Raw genomic sequence first — 23440 nt, forward strand, 5'->3', positions numbered from 1 at the left:
GTAAGTTTAAGAAATATTGCCTTGTGGGTTTTTGGAAACAGAATTACATCTTTAAAGGTGCTACACATGAGATTTTTAATTGTTGCATTGTAATTTCAGAAAATTTCCATAATTAATAAATAAATATATATATATATATATATATATATAGATATAGATATAGATATAGCACTAATAGTGGAATGCTAGTGTTTCACAGTATTACTTACCCACCAGTTTTGTGATTGGCTGGGATATCCGCCTATTGATTTCTCCCGCCAGAGTGGCATCTGTTGTCAAACTGGGAAAGTTGTTTTAGTGTTTGCAGAGGTTGCATGGCCTGTATCCAGTGCGCGCTTTATGCACATGTACAAAACATTAGGAATACCTTCTTAATATTGAGTTTAGAGGTCGACCGATTAATCGGAGTGGCCGATTTAATTAGGGCCGGTTTTCATAACAACCGAAAATCTGTATTTTTGGACACCGATTTTTGCCTCTTTTTAAAAAATATTTTTAACTAGGCATGTCAGTTAAGAACACATTCTTATTTTCAATGACGGCCTAGGAACGGTGGATTAACTGCCTCGTTCAGGGGCAGAACGACAGATTTTCACCTTGTCAGCTTGGGGGATTCAATCTTGCAACCTTACAGTTAACTAGTCCAACGCAATAATGACCGTTGCACTCCACGGAGACTGCCTGTTACGCGAATGCAGTAAGCCAAGGTAAGTTGCTAGCTAGCATTAAACTTATCTTATAAAAACAATCAATCATAATCACTAGTTAACTACACATGGTTGATGATATTACTAGATATGATCTAGCGTGTCCTGCGTTGCATATAATCTGACTGACCATACAAGTATCTAAGTATCTGACTGTGCGGTGGTAGGCAGAAGCAGGTGCGTAAACATTCAAACAGCACTTTCGTGCTTTTTGCCAGCAGTTCTTCGTTGTGCGTCAAGCATTGCGCTGTTTATGACTTCAAGCCTATCAACTCCCGAGATGAGGCTGGTGTAACCGAAGTGAAATGGCTGGCTAGTTGGCGCGCGCTAATAGCGTTTCAAACGTCGCTCGCTCTGAGTCTTGGGGTGGTTGTTTCCCTTGCTCTGCATGGGTAACGCTGCTTTGAGGGTGGCTTTTGTCGTTGTGTTCCTGGTTTGAGCCCAGGGAGGAGCGAGGAGAGGGATGGAAGCTATACTGTTACACTGGCAATACTAAAGTGCCTATAAGAACATTCAATAGTCAAAGGTTAATGAAATACAAATGGTATAGGGAAATAGTCCTATAATTCCTATAATAACTACAACCTAAAACTTCTTACCTGGGAATATTGAAGCCTCATGTTAAAAGGAACCACCAGCTTTCATATGTTCTCATGTTCTGAGCAAGGAACTTCAGCTTTCTTACATAGCACATATTGCACTTTTACTTTCTTCTCCAACACTTTGTTTTTGCATTATTTAAACCAAATTGAACATGTTTCATTATTTATTTGAGGCTAAATTGAATTTATTGATGTATTATACCAAGGTAAAATAAGTGTTCATTCAGTATTGTTGTAATTGTCATTATTACAAATCGTTTTTTTAAATCGGCCGATTTATCGGTATCGGCTTTTTTGGTCCCCCAGTAATCGGTATCGGCATTGAAAAATCATAATCGGTCGACCTCTAATTGAGTTGCATCCCCCCCCTTTACCCTCAGAACATCCTCTATTCATTGGGGCATGGATTCTACACGGTGTCAAATGCGATCCATAGGGATGCTGGCCCATCTTGACTCCAATATATCCCACAGTTGTCAAGTTGGCTTGGTGTCCTTTGGGTGGTGGACCATTCTTGATACACACGGGAAAACTGTTGAGCATGAAAAACCCAGCAGCGTTGAAGTTCTTGACACAAACCGGTGCACCTGGCACGTACTACCATATCCCTTTCAAAGGCACTTAAATATTTTGTCCTGCCTAATTACCCTCTGAATGGCACACATACACAATCGTTGTCTCAAGGCTTAAAAATCATTTTAAAACCTATCTGGTATAAGAGTACCACCTCAATAACAGCCAGTGAAATTGCAGGGCGCCGAATTCAAAACAAAAATCCAATAATTAAAATTCCTCAAACATACAAGTATTATACACAATTTTGAAGATAAACTTATTGTAAATCCAACCACAGTGTCTGATTTCAAAAAGGCTTTACTGTGAAAGCACACCTTGCGATTATGTTAGGTCAGCACCAAGTCACAGAAAACCATACAGCCATTTTCTAGCCAAGGAGAGGGTTCACAAGTCAGAAATAGCGATTAAATGAATCACTAACCTTTGATCATCAGATGGCACTCATAGGACTTCATGTTACACAATACATTTATGTTTTGTTCGATAAAGTTCATATTGATATCCAAAAATATCAGTTTACATTGGCGCGTTATGTAATACTCATCATAAACAATGATAAACAATACAAGTGTTAAACATACGAATAAAGAAACTTCTCCTTAATGCAACCGCTGTGTCAGATTTCAAAAAGGCTTTACTGTGAAAGCACACTTTGTGATTATGTTAGGTCAGCACCTAGCCACGGAAACCCATACAGCCATTTTCCAGCCAAGGAGAGTGTCACAAAAGTCAGAAATAGCATTAGACGTTATCACTTACCTTTGATCTTCTTCTGGTGGTACTTCCAGGTCTCCATGTTAGACAATACATGTTCGATAATGTCCCTCTTTATGACAAAAAGCCTCCTTTTTGTTTGTGTGTTTTGTCCAGTAATCCGAATGCTCAAGGCATGTGCACTAAGTCCAGACAAAAAGTACAATAAAGGTTAGAAACATGCCAACCTTCCGGTTGTTTTTGTCATAAATAATATTTAAACCGGACAAAAGCTTCGTCAATAGAAAAAGAGAAACAAGAAAGGCGCGTTCCCGATCAGGCGCATGGCTGAAAATGTCTGGAAATTTCCACTGGCCACATGTAGAAGAAGACATAGAGCTCGTGAACTGGGACCTAAGTCTTTGTATGGTGGATAGGCTTTCAATAGAAAAACAGCCTTTCAAAATACTAGTAATTCCTGGTTGGATTTTCCTCAGGTGTTCCCTGCCTTATCAGTTATGTTATACTCAGGCATTATTTTAACAGTTTTGGAGACTTTAGTAGATTTGGATAGAAAACACTCTAATTATATGCATATCCTATCTTCTGGGCCTGAGGCAGGTTATTAGGGACACACTTTTCATCCAAAATTCTGAATGCTGCCCCCTACCCTAGTGAGGTTAACCTGTCTCCTCCCCTTTATCTGCACTGATTTGAAGTGGAAGCCTAGCGGTGAAGAGTGTTGGGCCAGGTCGCTGGTTCGACTCATCGAGCCAACTAGGTGAAAAATATGTCGATGTGCCCTTGAGCAAGGCACTCAACCCTAATTGCGCCTATGAGTCGCTCTTATCCAGCGCATCTGGCCTCCCGGGTGGCGCAGTGGTTAAGGGCGCTGTACTGCAGCGCCAGCTGTGCCATCAGAGACTCTGGGTTCGCGCCCAGGCTCTGTCGTAACCGGCCGCGACCCTCCCGGTCCGTGGGGCGACGCACAATTGGCCTAGCGTCGTCCGGGTTAGGGAAGGCTTGGTCGGTAGGGATGTCCTTGTCTCATCGCGCACCAGCGACTCCTGTGTCGGGCCGGGCGCAGTGCGCGCTAACCAAGGTTGCCAGGTGCACGGTGTTTCCTCTGACACATTGGTGCGGCTGGATTCCGGGTTGGATGCGCACTGTGTTAAGAAGCAGTGCGCCTAGGTTGGGTTGTGTATCGGAGGACGCATTACTTTCAACCTTCGTCTCTCCCGAGCCCGTACGGGAGTTGTAGCGATGAGACAAGATAGTAGCTACTATAACAATTGGACACCACAAAATTGGTTTAACAAGCTACATCAATAAGGGATCATAGCCTTCACCTGGTCAGTCTGCCATGGAAAGGACAGGTGTCCTTAATGTTTTGTACACTTGGATGTGACCAGCTTTTTGCCTGTTTCACTAATCCAGCTCGGGGTAGGTCGCTTTCTTTGCAGTGTCTTTACAGCGAAGGGCAAGGGTTGCCTAGCAGTGTGCGTGCTCACTCCACCAGTGGTGTGGCGGCTGCTTGGGCATTGTTCAGGGGCATGATGATTGGTGATATCTGTGCTGCAGCGAGTTGGTGTTCTGTTTTGAGGTTTTATTGCTTGGACGTAACTGTTCCCAGTGTGGCAGCGCACAGGTTGTGCATTTATCTGAGTTACCACAATTCCCTGTGGGTTTGGAACTTGGGCTGCCTTGGGGTGCAGCAGTGTGTAAAGCGCGCATTAGCAAGGTTACCACCGTTATCTGTGGTTTTGAGCCTTGGCAGCGCGCGAGTAACAGGTTTTAGCCTCGGCTTGCCCTGGTTCATTGACTATAGTCAATGCTATGCAGTGCGCGTGTGCTCTTTTACAAAGTCACGACAGGTGTTCTGTTTTGTACTTGCGGTTACTTGTACGCGTTCTGACATTTTCAGGCTTGCACAGTAAGTATTGTTCTTGGAACCTTTTTTGGTCTATGGACTTGAGCTGCAGTGGCAGCGTGTCAGTATCCATAGCCAAATTACAGCAGGTTTTGGTTACCTAATATGAGACTTGACAGTTCAGGCCTCATGAGGCTCTCTGACAGTTCGGGCTTCTCAGATAAGTATTAGGGGAAAAGGGTGTCTTCTGTAAACCCTTTTTGGTGCCTGTGGAACTTGTGTGTGCTTGGGCTGCTGAGGGCCTCCTAGTTTTTGGTATCTTCTGAGCAGGCTTGTGATTCTAAGTCCCCATAGTATGTTATACTGAGTGACCGACTGAAAGGGAATATACAGTTGTGAAAATAACTACTGTTCCCTGAAGGAGGAACCGAGGTATAACATATGTTGGCCCTATGCCGTCAGGCATAGGAGCGGAACTGATTGCAAGTCCTAGTATTATAGCCAGGACGGCAGGGCTTCCGAGGGCGTGCTTGGCATTCATTGGCTCGTTGAATGTGGTTTCTTCTTTTTTTCGGGTGAATGTGATTGGCCGTTGACTCTCCATACTATGTTATACCTCGTTCCCTCCTTCAGTGAACAGTAGTTATATTCATAGCTGTACATTTGTTAAACTTTCAAATCAATGTTTGTGGTTTGGCATACATTTTAAAGTTGAAAAAAAACTGAGTCAAAGCGTAATTCCATTACTGTGGTATTGCCCAGTATCTTTGGTTGCAGGGCTCCAAATGCATAAAATTACAGAAGGAAAGGACCTTAATTCATTGGAAAATAGTATTGAAAATGTAATTCATGCCCGATTGTAATGAATGAAATCTTTCAAGACTATATTCCAAACAGGGAGTGCTGAGTTGAGTAGTGGTTTCCCAGATCTCTTCTCCATAAGTGACTGCCTTAACCGGTTCCCCTACATGTTTCTATTATACTGGCCCAGTTATGTAACCATATTGCGATTTTGAGGGGTGTAAATAGCCGGATGTACCCTGAACAATAGATCCTGTGGCGCCACATGTTATGTCACTAAACAAGAAACACAGCATCTCTCTGCTGTCCCCACCCATCCATCAAATATGCCTAGCTTTCAATTCAAAGAAATTGATTGTCAATTTGAAAGTGCCTTCAAGTTGGAAGCAGTAAAAAAAATGTATTCCCACTGATTTATCTACCAGGCAACGCTGTATTGCATTATTGCAACAAGAAAATAACAGACATCTGTGATTTTGAGGCTGCTTTCACACAGTTGTGCAATCTGGAAGACATTTGTAATATGTATTTTACCGTTGGTTTCCCTTTCCCCTCCGCAGTGGTGCTGACCAGTGGGGACGGCATCGCCTTGCCCCAGAAGGTGCTGTTCCCGGCCGAGCGGCTCAGCCTGAAGTGGAACCAGGTCAACCGCATCGGATCAGGTCTCCAGAACCTGGGCAATACCTGCTTCCTCAACTCGGCTCTGCAGTGTCTCACCTACACTGCTCCCCTCAGTAACTACATGCTGTCCCGGGAGCACTCTAAAACGTGTATGTAGATAATAGAACCAGGGGCTCTTTTGTTTATATTACATTTTCATAATGCAAAGCAGGAGAAGGTTAGAAAGAGAAACAAAAGTAATATTTAGACAAAGAAGAGCGCTTCAAATTGATCAAAGTGTATGTTGATTCTTTGCTTAAAGGCCCAGTGCAGTCAAGTTTTTCCTGTGTTTTATATACATTTCCACACTATGCACTTGGAATAATACTGTGAAATTATGATAATGCTCTGTTTGAAAAGACTGCCTGAAATTTCAGCCTGTTTTTGTGTGATGTAGTTTTTACCTGCCTAGTGACATAACCTGGTGGTAAATTAGTTAACAGACCAATAAGAGTTCTAAACCGCTCTGCCAATAACAGCTAGTTTTCAGTTTCCCCTACGCACTAAGACCACTCCCAGACAGACCTAGCAAAATTCTTCCTTGAGAAATCGCTTTTTGCTAAAAAACTTTTTTTTAACCATTTTAAATTGAAAACACAGTAAGATTCTCCCCCCCCCCTGAAATAATTTTTTCCCCAAAAATTATTTGATATTGAGATCAAACTGGCTGCATTAGACCTTTAATGCCTATTTACCCGATTGACCGCCTCTGTGTTGATGTTCAGGTCACGAGCCTGGATTCTGTATGATGTGCACCATGCAGAATCACATCACCCAGGTCTTTGCCAACTCTGGGAACGTCATCAAGCCCATCGGAGTCCTCAATGAGCTCAAACGTGAGTAGTATTTACTTTGGAATCAGAGGGGGAAAGACTTTCGCACAGTGTGGATAGGAATTAGTCTTTGTGCAAACGTGTTGAAAGCCATTACAGCTAACCAACCTGTCAGCAAAATTGTTTTCCATACAAAAATGGAAGGAGAGTTGAGACTGCATCACAGGTGTAGAATTCTGGGAAACCTAGTCAGCAAAATTAGTTTTCCTCCTGAAAATATAGAGTTGATTCTGTAATTTTTAGAGGGAAAACTGACAGTGTCAAAGTCTCTAATTTATTATGTTGCTTCTTCACCTGTCTATACCTCTGTCACACCTGTGCAGGGATTGCAAAGCATTTCCGTTTTGGTAGCCAAGAGGACGCCCATGAGTTCCTGCGGTACACAGTGGATGCTATGCAAAAGTCCTGCCTGCCCGGAAGCAAGTAGGTGTTACACTGAAACTCACATCTCATCTGACCCACATTCACATTTCACTTACAGCACAGAGTGAGACATGATTAATAAATCATGTTTCAGTGACCATCTCCTATACGCTAGGGACCCTTAACTGACTTTAGGAAGCCTTCCTCCTATGTAGAGTGGGTATTCTGCCCTCCATCAGGTTGCCTCTACTCTCTGGAATTACTTTTGCTCTATTTCTTCTGCTGTCTTCCTCCTCAAAGGGCTAGGACATTGTGTCCCAATGAGAAATTAAATTAAGGCTATCTTGATTTAAATGATCCTGTGTGTACACATAGCCAGCAATTTCCCTTGAAGCTATTGGGAGTCGCTGATTAGCATCTTTAATGGTTTGACGTTTCCTTTTTCAACAGATTGGACAGGCAAACACAGGCAACCAGTTTCATCCATCAAGTCTTTGGAGGGTATCTAAGGTCCAGAGGTAGGCTTATTAGTGCTTTCTTGAAAAAATATATATAAACGGTACCAGTCAAACGTTTGGACACACCTACTCATTCAAGTATTTTTCTTTATTTTTATTCTTTTCTACATTGTAGAATAATAGTGAAGACATCAAAACTATGAAAAAACACATGGAATCATTAAGTAACCAAAAAAGTCCAAATGTATTTTATACTTGAGATTCTTCAAAGTTGCCACCCTTTACCTTGATGATAGCTTTGCACACTATTGGCATTCTCTTAACAAGCTTCATGAGGTAGTCACCTGGAATGCATTTCAATTAACAGGTGTGCCATGTTAAAAGTTAATTTGTGGAATTTCTTTCCTTAATGCGTTTGAGCCAATCAGTTATGTTGTGACAAGGTAGGGGTTGCATACAGAAGATTGCCCTATTTGGTAAAATACCAAGTCCATATTATGGCAAGAACAGCTCAAATAAGCAAAGAGAAACGACAGTCCATCATTACTTTAAGACATGAAGGTCAGTCAATGTGGAACATTTCAAGTAAGTTTCTTCAAGTGCAATCACAAACACCATCAATCATTATGATGAAACTGGCTCTCATGAGGTCCGCTACACGAAAGGAAGACCCAGAGTTACCTCTGCTGCAGAGGATAAGTTAATTTTTGTTACCAGCCTCAGAAATCAAATATAAAATACATTTTGATTTGTTTAACACTTTTTTTTGGTTACTACATGATTCCATATGTGTTATTTCATAGTTTTGATGTCTTCATTATTATTCTACAATGTAGAAAATAGTAAAAATAAAGAAAAACCCTTGAATGAGTAGTTGTGTCCAAACTTTGGACTGGTACTTTGTGTATGTGATATATATGATGCAGATACAAGCATTGCTTGCTCTTTGCGGTATTAGACCAGGTATCTGTAAAGAAACTTTATAAAATACATTTGATTGATATACTTTCTCTGTGTGTGCTGCTGGACACCATTAGAACTTTTTGAAGAGGCAATTATGATTAGATGACTGTCATAGTTGTTAATAGGTACGATTATCTAATAATTGTCTATGCTGTCTTTTTTTACAGTGAAATGTTTAAACTGCAAAGCAGTCTCTGACACGTTTGACCCTTATTTGGATGTCGCTTTGGAAATAAAGGTAACAGTGAAGTACCTTTTTCATGGTGTACAGTGAGGAAACCTGTCAAACCTCTTTCTAAGAATACATCATTGACACGTGTCACCCGTGTTACCTTTCAGACTGCTCCCAGTATCACCAAAGCACTGGAGCAGTTTGTTAAGCCTGAGCAGCTAGATGGAGAGAATGCCTACAAATGCACTAAGTGAGTATATCTGTATTCATTTATTGTTAGTCTCAGCATAGTGCTGCCTAAACCAGTGTTATTGCAACCTTGTGAACTGCGTTTTTAGTTTCATTGGTTTTTATAACCGTTCCAACTGTGTGTGCAGGTGTAAGAAGATGGTTCCAGCCTCTAAGAGATTCACCATCCACCGCAGCTCCAATGTGCTCACCATCTCACTGAAGCGCTTCGCCAACTACAACGGGGGCAAGATCGCTAAGGTAAGTTCAGAGTATGTTATTAGTAACAGAAACATAAACATGGACCACTTCTTTTAAAAACTGTTTTACCAGTCACATTTTTACTGAAATCTTTAATTGGGGAGATATCATCTCACATGGCCTTGCTCTCTCTCCCTTAGGACGTGAGGTATCCTGAGTGCCTGGACCTGCGTCCCTTCATGTCTCAGTCCCACGGGGAGCCCCAGGTCTATGTGCTCTACGCTGTCCTGGTGCACTCTGGCTTCAGCTGCCACGCTGGACACTACTACTGCTACGTCAAGGTAAGCCCCAACATAGACGCAAAACCACTGTTAAGACTGCTCCCGAACACACTCCAATCAATCAATGAGAGAGACTGCTTACAACCTCCAAGCGAATAAGCCTTTTACCACTTCTATGTAAGCCTGATATATTTGATTACATCTGTCTTCTACAGGGGGTTATGGTTACTATGGTGTCCGTGTGACGTACTGTATGTTTGTGGGATGCATGTCTATAATTTCTCTCCTTCTCCCCCCACTTTCTCTCAGGCTAGCAACGGCCAGTGGCACCAGATGAATGACTCCTCTGTATCAGTCAGTGACATCAGATCAGTCCTCAACCAGCAGGCGTACGTCCTCTTCTATATCAGGTGAGTAGCTCGCTCCCATTCACCTTTTGTTTGAATGATGAAAAATATATCTGAGCGTTGAAGCATTACGTGTGTTTCTAAAATGAAGTCTGCTTGACGATGCAATAGTCCTGTGCAGGATTTCCCTTTTAGTGGTTGAGTTTCTCATCTGTGATGGGTGCTGCCTGTTCTTGCCACCAGGTCACCTGATCTGAAGAACGGAGGGGACTACAACCACATGAGTCGGCCCCCTGGACAATCGTCCCCCCGCCCCATCCTCACACCCCGGGTCAACATTGGACCACGACACACCAACACTTGCTTCATAGGACCACAGCTGCCCCCACACATGGCCAAGGTACAGCCTCAACACACACTAGCCTCTGCACAGTCTTCTTTTCAAAAGCAACGTGTAATAACTGTCTTTTTTTCCCCCAGAACACCTTTCACATCAATGGGAATGGCTCCCTAAGGGACTTCCCCTCTGGCTCAAAGCCCAGCAGTGGGAGCAGCAGCATGGGCAAGACTAGCTACGGCCTGCTCTCCTCTTCTTCCTCTTCCTCTCATTCTCTAAGCTGTCCTACAGGTATCCCTGACACTGCCAAGCGTCAGAAGCTCTCCTTCTTCATCGGTCAGGGCAAACAGATCCGCCCCTCCTCATCATCCTCCTCTTACGCCCAGCCGTCCTCCTGTTCTTCGTCACAGACTACCTCAGACATGTCCGCGCCCCAGGCTCCTTGCATAAACGGTACACCCTCCGTTAACGGAAACGGTCATGGAGCCTCATTCCTGGTGCCGTATGGCCAGGAGTCATCGGAGGAGTCTGACCAGGAGGGAGGCAGCGGTTTGGAGAACGGCACAACCAAGCCTCACGTTAACGGGAGGAAGGGAGGGGCCGTCTATGGCCCCGTCCCCAGAGTGCTGGCCCTCAAGCCCAACGGCATCAGTAACGGCCAGGCCACCATGCACCATAACGGGTCTGGGACAAACGGCTCCTCCAAACTCAGCCAGATCGGACATCAGAATGGACACCACAAAGTTAATGGCATCAAACAACCGGAGAAGGTACTTCAGTCGAGACACGCACACATATTTAAATACTTTACTTGAATCCACACATCACATTACATTTGCAGAATCTTCACACACACAAGCAGCTGTGTATTATCTGTGTATGTGTTGTTGTGCAGGTCAACGGTCATGTACTGTCTCCTGGGTTGGGTCCCAGCAGTTCTAATGAGGCGGAGTCTCACCACAGTGGCCCAAGGTGAGTGTATCGCCTCGTGTACACCGGTTGCATCAAACTGTGTTCCGGCAGAAGTCTGTTTATTTAATTGTGAGGCAAGCCACACTGCTGCGACTCCTCTGCCGGACTAGGTTGTGGTGCGTGGCACTGCGTGCAGTATGCCACATGCGTTGGTTTGCCGTGCAATACCAGAAGTAAACCACACAAAAAGTTCCTAATGTGTAGCATGATACTTTTTGTTGTGATGCGGTGGATGGATTGTGAAGACTACGTGAGATGTACCATACAGCAATAACCTGTGTGCACGCAGCATTAGATTGTTTTACCTATTTTGTTTTATCAGATTCTCTCATGATCATTTTGATGTACAGTAATTCATGAATGCTATTGATGTATTTTTCTACAGCAAAGAGGTGTATAGTGCCATCCCCAGCCAGGACAACCCGTCTCAGAGCCTCCACAGTGCCGACAGCGATAGCCACCTCTCCCCAACCCCAGAGAAAAGGACTAAAACTCACTCTGACCCCCTCCCTCACCACCCACCATCAACCACTGCTAACCCGCCATCCTCATTGGCCGATGTTGGCGCTAAGCCACCTACTGACACCATGAGGGAATCCAGCTCCACCTCCAACCCTGGGGCCTTACCCCTCCAGCCCACCCCCCACTCCCTCAGAACCCTAGTCTCTCCAGCCTTCTCCCAGCCCCTCTCTGGACCAGGCCAGGGGACCACAAAAGGCCTCGGAGCACCACACAGCAGATCTGGGGAGGACGTCAGGGAGACTGAGAACAGCCCAGCAGCAGGGCTGGATGGACGGCTGGACGGCAAGCCCAGCTCCAGAGAGGGAAGAGACCGGATGTATTCTTCTGATCGGGATAAGGGGAGAGACCGACTATATTCTTCGGACCGCGATAGGGATGGAGACCGGCTGTACTCTTCTGACCGGGATAAAGACGGAGAAAGGAATGGGTACCACCGTGACATGAGCCGTGAACGCAACTGGGACCGTGACTCAGACCGCTATCGACACCGGCGGGACCACAGAGATCGAGAACACCACCGAGACCGAGAACACCACCGGTCGTACCGTGATCGCTCGGCCAGCCGGGACAGACACTGGGAGTCAGAGCGTCGCTGGGAGAGGAACGCCTACCACCCCAGGGACAGGGACCGCTGCCACCACCACTACCACAGACCCAGAGAGAACAGGGAGAGGGACCGGAGGGAGCACAGCCTCCCCCATAGAGAGGAGCCTCACGGACGCTCCAGGTGGAGGGGGGAGAGGTGTGAAGGTAAGGACAGGGGTGATGGTAAGAGGGGTTACTACCCTTCACAGGAGGAGACCCCCCTGCCCACCCCACTAAGCTCCAACACCAAACCCAGTCAGCCCCCCACTAGCCCAGACCTCTCCCCAGCCAGACCAGCTCTGGAGAAACGACCCGATCCTCTGAGAGAGGACAGCGTTGAGGAGCGTCGGGCCAAGAAACACAAGAAGAGCAAGAAGAAGAAGAAGTCCAAGGACAAAGCTAGGCGTCGAGAGAATGGGTAAGGCAGTCAGAAATAATAGACAAGGTGCCAGAGAAATTAATTCAGTTACTTTAACCCTGACCTGCGTGTTCTTTCTTCAAGGACCTCTGATGTGGATTCCTCTGACAGGGCTGCCGATGGCAGCAGGTCCTCCAAACACAAGAAGAAGAAGAAGAGGAGGCACGACACTGACATGGAGGACGAGAAGTCCCGCTCTACCCAGAGTTCCGAGGGGCACCGTGACCCCAACGCCCCCCGGGAGAGTCGCAGGGCGAGCAGCAGTGACGAGGAGAGGGCGAGCAGGAAGCGACGTTACCAGGACGATGATGGCTCTGACAATAGCTACCCCGAGGTCTGTATGCAAACGTAACACATCTCTCTCCCATTGCAGACTTGGAATACTGTAAAAATCAACCTTTATGGAAAAGTGAAATGCAACAGGAATGTCATCCCTAATATTTGAACGTGGTGCTGAATTACTGGGAATATACTGTATTTTTACCACACAAATGTTTTAAAGATTCTACCAGATTTTTTTTTTTTTTTAAGGTATTTTTTTTTCTAATTCATTCGGTAGACACTTGTCACTCAATGGACATTTATGAAAAATAATTAATATATACACGTTGTAAACAAAAAAGAAGCCTGGAGCTTAACCATCTCAACTGCTGCTTAGTGGAAGACTCAGGATTTGTTAAAATGAGACTTTTTCCTCCTCAGAGAACTGACCACTTGGTTAAATAATCGAACGACTATTGTTGTTGCCTAGGAGATGACCTGTTTGATATGACTTCAGTTGGCCGCAAGTTTGTCACCATTATCCACATATCTGTATAGCTGGAGTTGTTGGTAAAAAAAAAAAGATGAAAAGAAAATGGAGGGAAACGTTATGGAGGAGTGAGGACCGTGTGGTAGACACAAGGACATTGCCAGCTCTTTGTTGCTTTCAATTACTTTTTAAAATTCTCTTAAGCCTACAATTCTTTCTCTCAACACGTCACTGGAGAAGATTCCTTCCCTCTGCATCCCTCTCTTCACTCGCTTTCACTGAGATATCATTTCTATCCTTAACTCATTCAAGGATTTAAAAAATCATAATAATCATGTTATCTTATGGCTGTGGACCTGTTTTTTTGTTTTTTTATAGCGTCCAAAAGAATACTGTGAATTTAATTTTGAACTGTACTATCAGTTATTTTTTTATACATTAAAACGGTCCTGTATCAGGAATACCAATGTAGAATTTCTTTTTTTGTTTTAGAATTCCCACAACATAATTTAGACTGTGTTCTATGGACATAAGTCAGTAGAATGGTATGATGATCTGCTTTTGGTCTGTTTGGATGGCTTTGTTTTCTACCTAAAAAAAGACCAAAACATGTAAATGGTTGTTAATACATTTCTAGTTCTACAATAGCATGTCAAATTTATACATTGTACAAGGTATATAAAACGCCTTAATACATTTAATGTCATTATTATTATTTTTTGAATGAATGCTGTTGATTGATTGGGGAAGTACACACAGATGGTGAAAAGTTTCTTCCATTTTATTGGAAGGAGTAATTTGTCTGACTTTTGGTAAAAAAAGATTGCATATGAGTGATTGTTTAATTGGTTGCTTGGATAGACTGAAACACTTTGGATTTAGGGCTAACAGTGGTTAGGTAATTTTTCATATTGTTTCCAGGTTACACAATGATAGTGTGGGAGTTCAAAACAGGACCTGTGAACCTTGTATGTGGACCTGTATTGTCCACATACAATAGACTGTGTGGAAGCTATAACCTAAAGAATAGGTGGCTGGGTAGGTATCAGACTGGTCAGTTACACAGGAGAAGATCTGGTATTTTTACTCAAAATTCTCATAACATTAAGGCTGCTGTAACATTTTGAGATTCTCTTGAGCTTTTACACAACTTTTGTAAAGTTCCATCTCTGTCTCACAACGGGGCGATTTAGATCCAAACCTGATCTATTCAATCTTTTTCGCTGAAGTGTTACACTTGGCGCTCTATAAATTGAGGTAATTTCCAATTGAGCTGACATATGCAGCGTTTACCGTGAACGCAGTCTCTGCTAACGCGGGAACATTGAAATGTAATGGCAATCACGCTGTCTTCTACGATACAGAGTGAATAGAGCCATTAGTTTTCACCTTCCAATGTAAAAACCAGCTGGCTTGGCTGCTACATTTCTGTTTCTTTTAGAAATATGAGGAATTGTTTTTCTTCATTTTCTCTGTGGAGTTGGAGTTGAGGGTTTCTTCCACTGCAGTATGTAATCTGTAATGCTCATTGCTCAACTTTGAAATGTGAACAAACGGGTGTAGGCTAGCCATAACCTTTTACATGCTACAGAAACAAACTATGTACAGTACATATGTCAAGGGGAATACACTTTTGTAATTAGAGAAAATAAATATGAAAAACAAATGTACAGCAGTGGACTTTGAATCAATACATAAACTAGCTTTGAATAACTGTCACACAAACTTGACTATGTATTATTAATACAGTATATTATAGCTCTGCAGGAATTCACATTTGACCTTACATAGACCATAGTGATATCTAATATGAACTGGCAACAACTGGGTATGGCATTATGAAACAAAAGAGGAAAGAAAACAGATTCTTATTGTACACTACTTGTATCAGTCGTTTTGCAGGTGAAAATCTGACCCGTTGATTCCTAAAAGTTTGAGGTTCTTCTGACATTGAAATCATACTCAATTCACCCACTAGAGGACAATGTTGAGCTAGCCAAGATGTCCATGTTTCTTCGAGCCTGCTTCGATTGTTGGGGAAAGCGCCGTCTGTATGGGGACATTGGGGAGGCCCCACACAGCCTCATACATATTGCTCAGACCATTGTCCTTTTCACAATACAGTACATTCACACATACAATTTATAGTTGTGTGCATTGCATGCATCTGAAAAGAAACTGATAACCAAAATGTCAAGTGCCCTTCCCGACTTGTCCTTTATCCATACTGATGAAGTGTAGACGTGTTGCATCCGAAGTCAAATCCCCACTAAATCTGGATCCCCTTGTCTGCTGTGTCTCCTGTCCCTGGGCTGTGTGTGTGAGCCCCCCCCTCGCCCCCCGTCTCCTGGACCGATGGAGGTCCATGCTGGTGTCACTGATGATAGGGTGGGTGTGGTCAGGTTCTCCTCACTTCTTATTGGCTATCCTCCGCTTCCTGGTGGCTAGCATGTCATAGAAGGGATCCCTGCTAATGCTTGCTCTGCAGAGAGAGATGGATTGGTTATGAAAAATAAACAATGGTTGTGTATTACAGTAGCCTGTGTAGCCCTTTTGTGAGCAGGTCTGGGAATAGTTTCAACAGCTTTACTATATTCGGTATCGGCACAGTTCACATTCTAACCTACACTGTCGTCCAAGGAAAACATTGCAATTGGTTTCATGTTTTTCAGCCTCCTCTGAAGGAGTACCTCTCTATCAACATAGATGTAACACAATAAAGCTGTCTCAACAAGCTTGTTCTTCGGTACATGACTGCAGGCTATTATACACCCCCATATTCCCTTGAAGACTGCAGAGGGAAAAGCCATAGCGGTCCATTAAATTACTGAGAAAAGCCTTGCGTCCGGTCTGAGTTGGTTGTTGTTTTCTCTCTTCACACACAAACCCCAACGGGACAGTAATAGGGTTGAGTAATTCACTGCTTTCCCGGTAGTAGGAACACAGGACATGCTGAAATGGCCATTCTGTGTATGTGTGTCATGCTAACCACAGAGGAGACAACCTAAAGCTGAGTCAGGGTACAGAGTGTGAGCGAAAGCAACCCTGGCCTGTTCTGCACACAGTCTGTCACCCTGTCCCACAGTCTCACAGCTACACATAGAGTTCTATAAACCTGACCTACAGCTGTGATTTCATACAGGGCTGGTATGCACTAGGAAAGGCACTGGTTTCCCACTGCAAACTCCCTGTCCAACACCCTATCTAAAGTATTAATTGCAGAACTGAAGTTGACATTATGTCTCCCTGTCAAATCTCCCTAACTGTGTATGGCATCCACTTCTTCCAAATAAGCTTGGCAGTAAGGTTGTGGAACACGCAGACAAATCTATTTTGTTGATTCTAATGGAAACCCAGCTGTCAATTGCAAATGGTGTTTCTATATCATACCTGATGAGAGTATCATATAATATGATTTCTGCCTCAGATATTGATCATTGGAAAGCTCAGCTGAGAGGAGCTATGATCAATCACCCTCTGGGTCTATTTTAACAGAGCATCTTTCTCCTTAACAAGACAGCCTTTGTGTATGATAAATAGTTTGGATTTGGCAAAAACACTTAAGAGGAAAGAATTGAGGCAGAGTGCCAGAGAAAGAGAGTGTAATGCGTGTCGTCTAGCTCTCCTGTCTATAGGCTAATCTAGAGGGCTTTATCAACCGGAAACCCATTTAACCTCCAGAGAGCAGTCTTATCTACCGCACACTGTGAGAAAGTTAGCCTCTCAGCCATATGTGTTAGTGAGTCACACAGTTACATCAAAAAGTTCACACATGGGAAGAAACACATGGTCATAGTGCTATTTGTGTAAAGACGAATGTATCTTCAAAGAAGCGTCGGTGAATACTGGTGTAATCCTAGCTTTGTCATCACGTACACATCACGGACAAACTGGATTGGTCCACCCACACAGACAGCGTTGTGAAGAAGGCACAGCAGCGCCTCTTCAACCGCAGGAGGCTGAAGAAATTTGGCTTGTCACCAAAAGCACTCACAAACTTCTACAGATGCACAATCGAGAGCATCCTGTCGGGCTGTATCACCGCCTGGTACGGCAATTGCTCCGCCCACAACTGTAAGGCTCTCCAGAGGGTAGTGAGGTCTGCACAACGCATCACCGGGGGCAAACTACCTGCCCTCCAGGACACCTACACCACCCGATGTCACAGGAAGGCCATAAAGATCATCAAGGACAACAACCACCCGAGCCACTGACTGTTCACCCCGCTATCATCCAGAAGGCGAGGTCAGTACAGGTGCAACAAAGCAGGGACCGAGAGACTGAAAAACAGCTTCTATCTCAAGGCCATCAGACTGTTAAACAGCCACCACTAACATTGAGTGGCTGCGGCCAACATACTGACTCAACTCCAGACACTTTAATAATGGAAATTGATGTAAAAATGTATCACTAGCCACCTTAAACAATGCCACTTAATATAATGTTTACATACCCTACATTACTCAACTCATATGTATATGTATATACTGTACTCATTTAAACTGCTGCATCTTGCTGCATCTTGCCATCTTTATGTAATACATTTTTTCCCCCCACCTTTATTTAACCAGGTAGGCTAGTTCAGAACAAGTTCTCATTTGCAACTGCGACCTGGCCAAGATAAAGCGTAGCAATTCGACACATACAACAACACAGAGTTACACATGGAATAAACAAAACATACAGTCAATAATACAGTAGAACAAAAGAAAACAAAAAGTCTATATACAGTGAGTGCAAATTAGGTAAGTTAAGGAAATAAATAGGCCATGGTGGCGAAGTAATTACAATATAGCAATTAAACACTGGAATGGTAGATGTGCAGAAGATGGATGTGCAGGTAGAGATACTGGGGTGCAAAGGAGCTAAATAAATAAATAAATACCACTATGGGGATTAGGTAGGTAGATGGGCTGTTTGCAGATAGGCTAAGTACAGGTGCAGTGATCTGTAAACTGCTCTGACAGCTGGTGCTAAAAGCTAGTGGGGGAGATGTGAGTCTTCAGCTTCAGAGATTTTTGCAATTCGTTCCAGTCATGGGCAGCAGAGAACTGGAAGGAAAGACGACCAAAGGAGGAATTGGCTTTGGGGGTGACCAGTGAGATTTACCTGCTGGAGCGCGTGCTACGAGTCGGTGCTGCTATGGTGACCAGTGAGCTGAGATAAGGCGGGGCTTTACCTAGCAGAGACTTGTAGATAACCTGTAGCCAGTGGGTTTGGCGACGAGTATGAAGCGAGGGCCAACCAACGAGAGCGTACAGGTCGCAATGGTGGGTAGTGTATGGGGCTTTGGTGACAAAACGGATTGCACTGTGATAGACTGCATCCAGTTTGTTGAGTAGAGTGTTGGAGGCTATTTTATAGATGACATCACCGAAGTCGAGGATCGGTAGGATGGTCAGTTTTACGAGGGTATGTTTGGCAGCATCAGTGAAGGATGCTTTGTTGCGATATAGGAAGCCGATTCTAGATTTAATCTTGGATTGGAGATGCTTAATGTGAGTCTGGAAGGAGAGTTTACAGTCTAACCAGACACCCAGGTATTTGTAGTTGTCCACGTATTCTAAGTCAGAGCCGTCCAGAGTAGTGACGGTGGACGGGCGAGCATGTGCGGGCAGCGATCGGTTGAAGAGGATGCATTTAGTTTTACTTGCGTTTAAGAGCAGTTGGAGGCCACGGAAGGAGAGTTGTATGGCATTGAAGCTCGTCTGGAGGTTAGTTAACACAGTGTCCAAAGAAGGGCCAGAAGTATACAGAATGGTGTCGTCTGCGTAGAGGTGGATCAGAGAATCACCAGCAGCAAGAGCAACATCATTGATGATACAGAAAAGAGAGTTGGCCCGAGAATTTAACCCTGTGGCACACCCATAGAGACTGTCAGAGGTCCAGACAACAGGCCCTCTGATTTGACACACTGAACTCTATCAGAGAAGCAGTTGGTAAACCAGGCGAGGCAATCAAATGATGTTCTGAAAGAGCTGCAAAATCTGGACCCTCTCAAATGAGAGGGTCCAGATTTTGCAGCTCTTTCAGAACATCGGTTATCTGGATTTGGGTAAAGGAGAAATGGTGGGGTCTTTGGCGGGTTGCTGTGGAGGGTGCCGGGCAGTTGACCGGGGTAGGGGTAGCCATGTGGAAAGCATGGCCAGCCGTAGAGAAATGCTTATTGAAATTCTCAATTATAGTGGATTTATTGGCGGTGACAACGTTTCCTAGCCTCAGAGCAGTGGGTAGCTGGGAGGAGGTGCTCTTATTCTCCATGGACTTTACAGTGTCCCAGAACTTTTTTGAGTTAGTACTACAGGATGCAAATTTCTGTTTGAAAAAGCTTGCCTTAGCTTTTCTAAATGCCTGTGTATATTTATTCCTAACTTCCCTGACAAGCTGCATATCACGGGGGCTATTCAATGCTAATTGCAGAACGCCACAGGATGTTTTTGTGCTGGTCAAGGGCAGACAGGTCTGGAGTGAACCAAGGGCTATATCTATTCCTAGTTCTACATTTTTTGAGAGGGGCATGCTTATTTAAGATGGTGAGGAAGGCACTTTTAAAGAATAGCCAGGCATCATCTACTGACGGGATGAGGTCAATATCCTTCCAGGATACCCCGGCCAGGTCGATTAGAAAGGCCTGCTCGCAGAAGTGTTTCACAGTGATGAGGAGTGGTCGTTTGGTCGCAGACCCATTAAGGATGCAGGCAATGAGGCAGTGATCGCTGAGATCTTGATTGAAAACAGCAGAGGTGTATTTGGAGGGCGAATTAGTTAGGATAACATCTATGAGGGTGCCCGTGTTTACTGATTTGGGGTTGTACCAGGTAGGTTCATTGATCATTTGTGTGAGATTGAGGGCATCAAGCTTAGTTTGTAGGATGGCCGGGGTGTTAAGCATGTCCCAGTTTAGGTCACCTAGTAGCACGAGCTCAGAAGATAGATGGGGGGCAATCAGTTCACATATAGTATTGAGGGCACAGCTGGGGGCAGAGGGAGGTCTATAGCAAGCGGCAACAGTGAGAGACTTGTTTCTGGAAAGGTGAATTTTTAGAAGTAGAAGCTCAAATTGTTTGGGTACAGACTTAGCCTGCAGAGTTCTGTATTACTTTCTATCTTTGCAGTAGATTGCAAAACCGCCCCCTTTGGCAGTTCTATCTTGGCGGAAAACGTTATAGTTAGCAATGGAGATTTCAGGGTTTTTGGTGGTTTTCCTAAGCCAGGTTTCAGACACGGCTAAGACATCTGGGTTGGCAGAGTGTGCTAAAGCAGTGTATCACTAGCCACTTTAAACTATGCCACTTTATGTTTATATACCCTACATTACTCATCTCATATGTATATACTGTACTCGATACCATCTACTGCATCTTGCCTATGCCATTCTGTACCATCACTCATTCATATATCTTTATGCACATATTCTTTATCCCTTTACACTTGTGTGTATAAAGTAGTAGTTGTGGAATTGTTAGGTTAGATTACTCATTGGTTATTACTGCATTGTCGGAACTAGAAGCACAAGCATTTCGCTACACTCGCATTAACATATGCTAACCATGTGTATGTGACAAATAACATTTGATTTGATTTTGAATCATGGTGAGTTGCGAACCACTGGTATCTCGTAGCAGACTCTTGGTTGTGTTTACATGGTGGGCAAAAACCTTAGGTGGGTTACAGCGAAAACGTACTTGATGGATTTGATCCACTCCTCCTTCTCCTCTGTGGTGGGCGCTGAAATCCTGTACACTGTGTGGTTGCCCTCGACGACCCGGCCGTCCGCCTCAGTCTTACACGCTTTGATCAATGAACCCTTGTGATTGGGGTTGTAGAGCTCGAAACAGTTCTGATTGGACGACAGGGTTAGAGAGAGAGGGAGAGAAATAATTAGCTAGGGCGAATATTCAAGTGGAAAGTACACAGAGACTAAGTATCCAGTTCATTTCATTAGCCCATTCTCAGGCATTGTTTTCTTTACATATTTTGGGGAACTTACAGGCTTCCTGGGCTCATCCACCTCTCTTATGCTAAGGTTCTCTAGAGGAATGATCCCACGAGGTTCCTTGTCCTGGAGACAACACAAAGAACACATTCAATACATGATTTAATATATAAACACACTGCATATATATATGCCAATTGATTTATGCAGCTGCCCTTACATAAATGAATTTGTTGTGGCAAACTTCCTGCAAGTTTTGGCAAAAACTAAATAGTGTGCCACAACTGTTTACCAGAAGCCTGTTTTTTGGTAAGGGTGTTTCAAAAACTACAAGTAGGTTTTATATACACATAAGGGTGTATAAATCAGTCATACTCAAGACAGGAAAACGAAGTAACTTCCTAACTGTACATGGTCTGTATCCTACACACATTACAACTGTACTATACTGTTATTGTTCACACTGAGGTCACACAGAGTGGTGTACCTAGGGAAGAAGTAACCCAATCCTACAGTGGATTTCTATTGTGTCTGGGGATAGTCTGGAAGCTGAGGAGACCTTGAAGAACAGAGCAGAACAGCCTCCCTGTTGTCCACAGTCTTTCTCTTAATGAGAGAACACAGCAGGGATGGGATGCCCGGGGACTGGACTGGGGGCTCAGTGCTGGGGGGTGGGCTCTAAGCAGTGTGTATGGGTGTGCTGGTTTGTGCCTATGTGTGTCAGCGTGTGTAGGGTAATGGGGGAGGGGTCTGGGCTAGGCCAGATGTGCAGCAGACCGCCCAGATGTTTTCCATGCATCGTGTTAATTGCTGGACCGGGGTGCATTTAGGTCAAAGGGCCGGGCTGCATCTGCTACAGACTGGCTGTGGCTGACTGGCTACAAATGACATACAATAGCCACTCTCTCTGACTGTCTGCCTATGATTTCTCTCTCTCTCTCTCATTGACAAAACCAAACGCTAACTTACCGTTGTGTATTCAAAATAGTACAGGCAGTTGTCAGTCAGAATGAACCACCGTCTCTTCCAGGTCTTCACTCTTCCACCTGTAGAGAAACATACCAGACATGTTGAGTAACAACATAGTAACATCATCACAGAGAGAGAGAAGAGCAAATGGCCAAGCCATGCGGAGAGGGAGTGTTGTAGGCTACACAGCCAATGAGATGATACTGCTAGTATTGCAGATAGAAATGCCATGTTTAGAGCTGACATGATTCCCTATATTCTACATACGCAATACATTTCTATCTGAATGTTCTGTAATGTTACACCCGCCTGAATAGACCCCAGGGCTACGTGTGGATGCTACATTAATCACTTGGGCCTTTACAATACTATAGAAAAGCAACTACAAGGGTGTAAGATGGAGGCTGCTTAGTGTCAACGTTGAAGCAACCAGCTCAGCCTTTCTCTCAGACACATTTCAATGCAAACTGCAAAAGCAGTTAGGCATATTTCTATTGAGACTCAATGTTGAGACAGACAGACTAGCCTATAGCCCAGCCCTCAGTCCTTAGGAGGAGTACCCTACCCTATCCTAGCCCTCCTACCCCCCAACCTACCCCCAAACCTTCCCTCCAACCCTACCCCTCCACGTGCCACATCTGGTTCTGATCAGCAGTCTGCCCATTAAGCTGATTCAATCAGTGGTCCAATATCCCCCCCCCAGCCTCCCCTCCCGGTCCCCAGAGGGCCCTACGCAGTGCGCGGTATTGCTTGTGAAAACAGTCAAAATGTGTGTTCAATTTGGGTGAGAATCCTAGAAACGCAGCCTTTCACGTGTGACGGCATTGCATTGGCTCAGCCGGAGCTGGGGAGCATGGTTCATTGGTCAGGGATGGCTAGGCATGTGACAGTATACCCAACCCACTACATAATGAAGACATTTGCCTCTCAAATTAAGTGACACATCTTAATGTATTTAATTATTTTATGGATATAAAGTGAAAAGATACAGAGGGACAATTACTCATTCTGCATTTCTGTAAACTAACCAATGTAAACATGTTCAAGTGTTTGACATAATGAGTATACTTCAAGTACTAACAATTCAAAATGGGGATGTTGGGCCTATTTCTAGAAGCATTTATCAGTCTAAACTCAGCTGTTTTTCCATTGGCCGAATCGCTCTCTCTGTACCGTGAAGGCAGCCAAAGCTAGT

At 44.2% G+C, this 23440-nt stretch overlaps 2 protein-coding genes across 4 annotated transcripts in view; one reads left to right on the forward strand and one right to left on the reverse strand.

The window, feature by feature from the left end:
• LOC110499199 (ubiquitin carboxyl-terminal hydrolase 42) overlaps positions 1 to 15006 on the forward strand; it is a 34147-nt gene extending 19141 nt beyond the window's left edge. For both annotated transcript variants that reach the window (XM_036956028.1, XM_021576173.2), the window contains 14 exons: positions 5810 to 6019; positions 6635 to 6745; positions 7066 to 7165; positions 7556 to 7623; positions 8694 to 8764; positions 8866 to 8948; positions 9076 to 9187; positions 9328 to 9468; positions 9718 to 9818; positions 9999 to 10155; positions 10236 to 10862; positions 10988 to 11064; positions 11450 to 12589; positions 12674 to 15006. In XM_036956028.1, coding sequence (XP_036811923.1) covers positions 5810 to 6019; positions 6635 to 6745; positions 7066 to 7165; positions 7556 to 7623; positions 8694 to 8764; positions 8866 to 8948; positions 9076 to 9187; positions 9328 to 9468; positions 9718 to 9818; positions 9999 to 10155; positions 10236 to 10862; positions 10988 to 11064; positions 11450 to 12589; positions 12674 to 12941 — 3266 coding nt within the window. In that variant the 3' untranslated portion in view covers positions 12942 to 15006. The remainder of the gene's footprint in view (positions 1 to 5809; positions 6020 to 6634; positions 6746 to 7065; positions 7166 to 7555; positions 7624 to 8693; positions 8765 to 8865; positions 8949 to 9075; positions 9188 to 9327; positions 9469 to 9717; positions 9819 to 9998; positions 10156 to 10235; positions 10863 to 10987; positions 11065 to 11449; positions 12590 to 12673) is intronic.
• The window catches only part of LOC110499201 (cytohesin-3), a 40436-nt gene continuing 31164 nt past the window's right edge, over positions 14169 to 23440 (reverse strand). For both annotated transcript variants that reach the window (XM_036956030.1, XM_036956031.1), the window contains exons 10-13: positions 22246 to 22322; positions 21331 to 21402; positions 21026 to 21180; positions 14169 to 15822 (exon numbers count right to left, since the gene is read on the reverse strand). In XM_036956030.1, the coding sequence (XP_036811925.1) occupies positions 15750 to 15822; positions 21026 to 21180; positions 21331 to 21402; positions 22246 to 22322 (377 nt within the window). In that variant the 3' untranslated portion in view covers positions 14169 to 15749. The remainder of the gene's footprint in view (positions 15823 to 21025; positions 21181 to 21330; positions 21403 to 22245; positions 22323 to 23440) is intronic.

The sequence above is a fragment of the Oncorhynchus mykiss genome, chromosome 20, assembly GCF_013265735.2.
Source record: "Oncorhynchus mykiss isolate Arlee chromosome 20, USDA_OmykA_1.1, whole genome shotgun sequence".
Taxonomy (NCBI): Eukaryota; Metazoa; Chordata; class Actinopteri; order Salmoniformes; family Salmonidae; genus Oncorhynchus; species Oncorhynchus mykiss.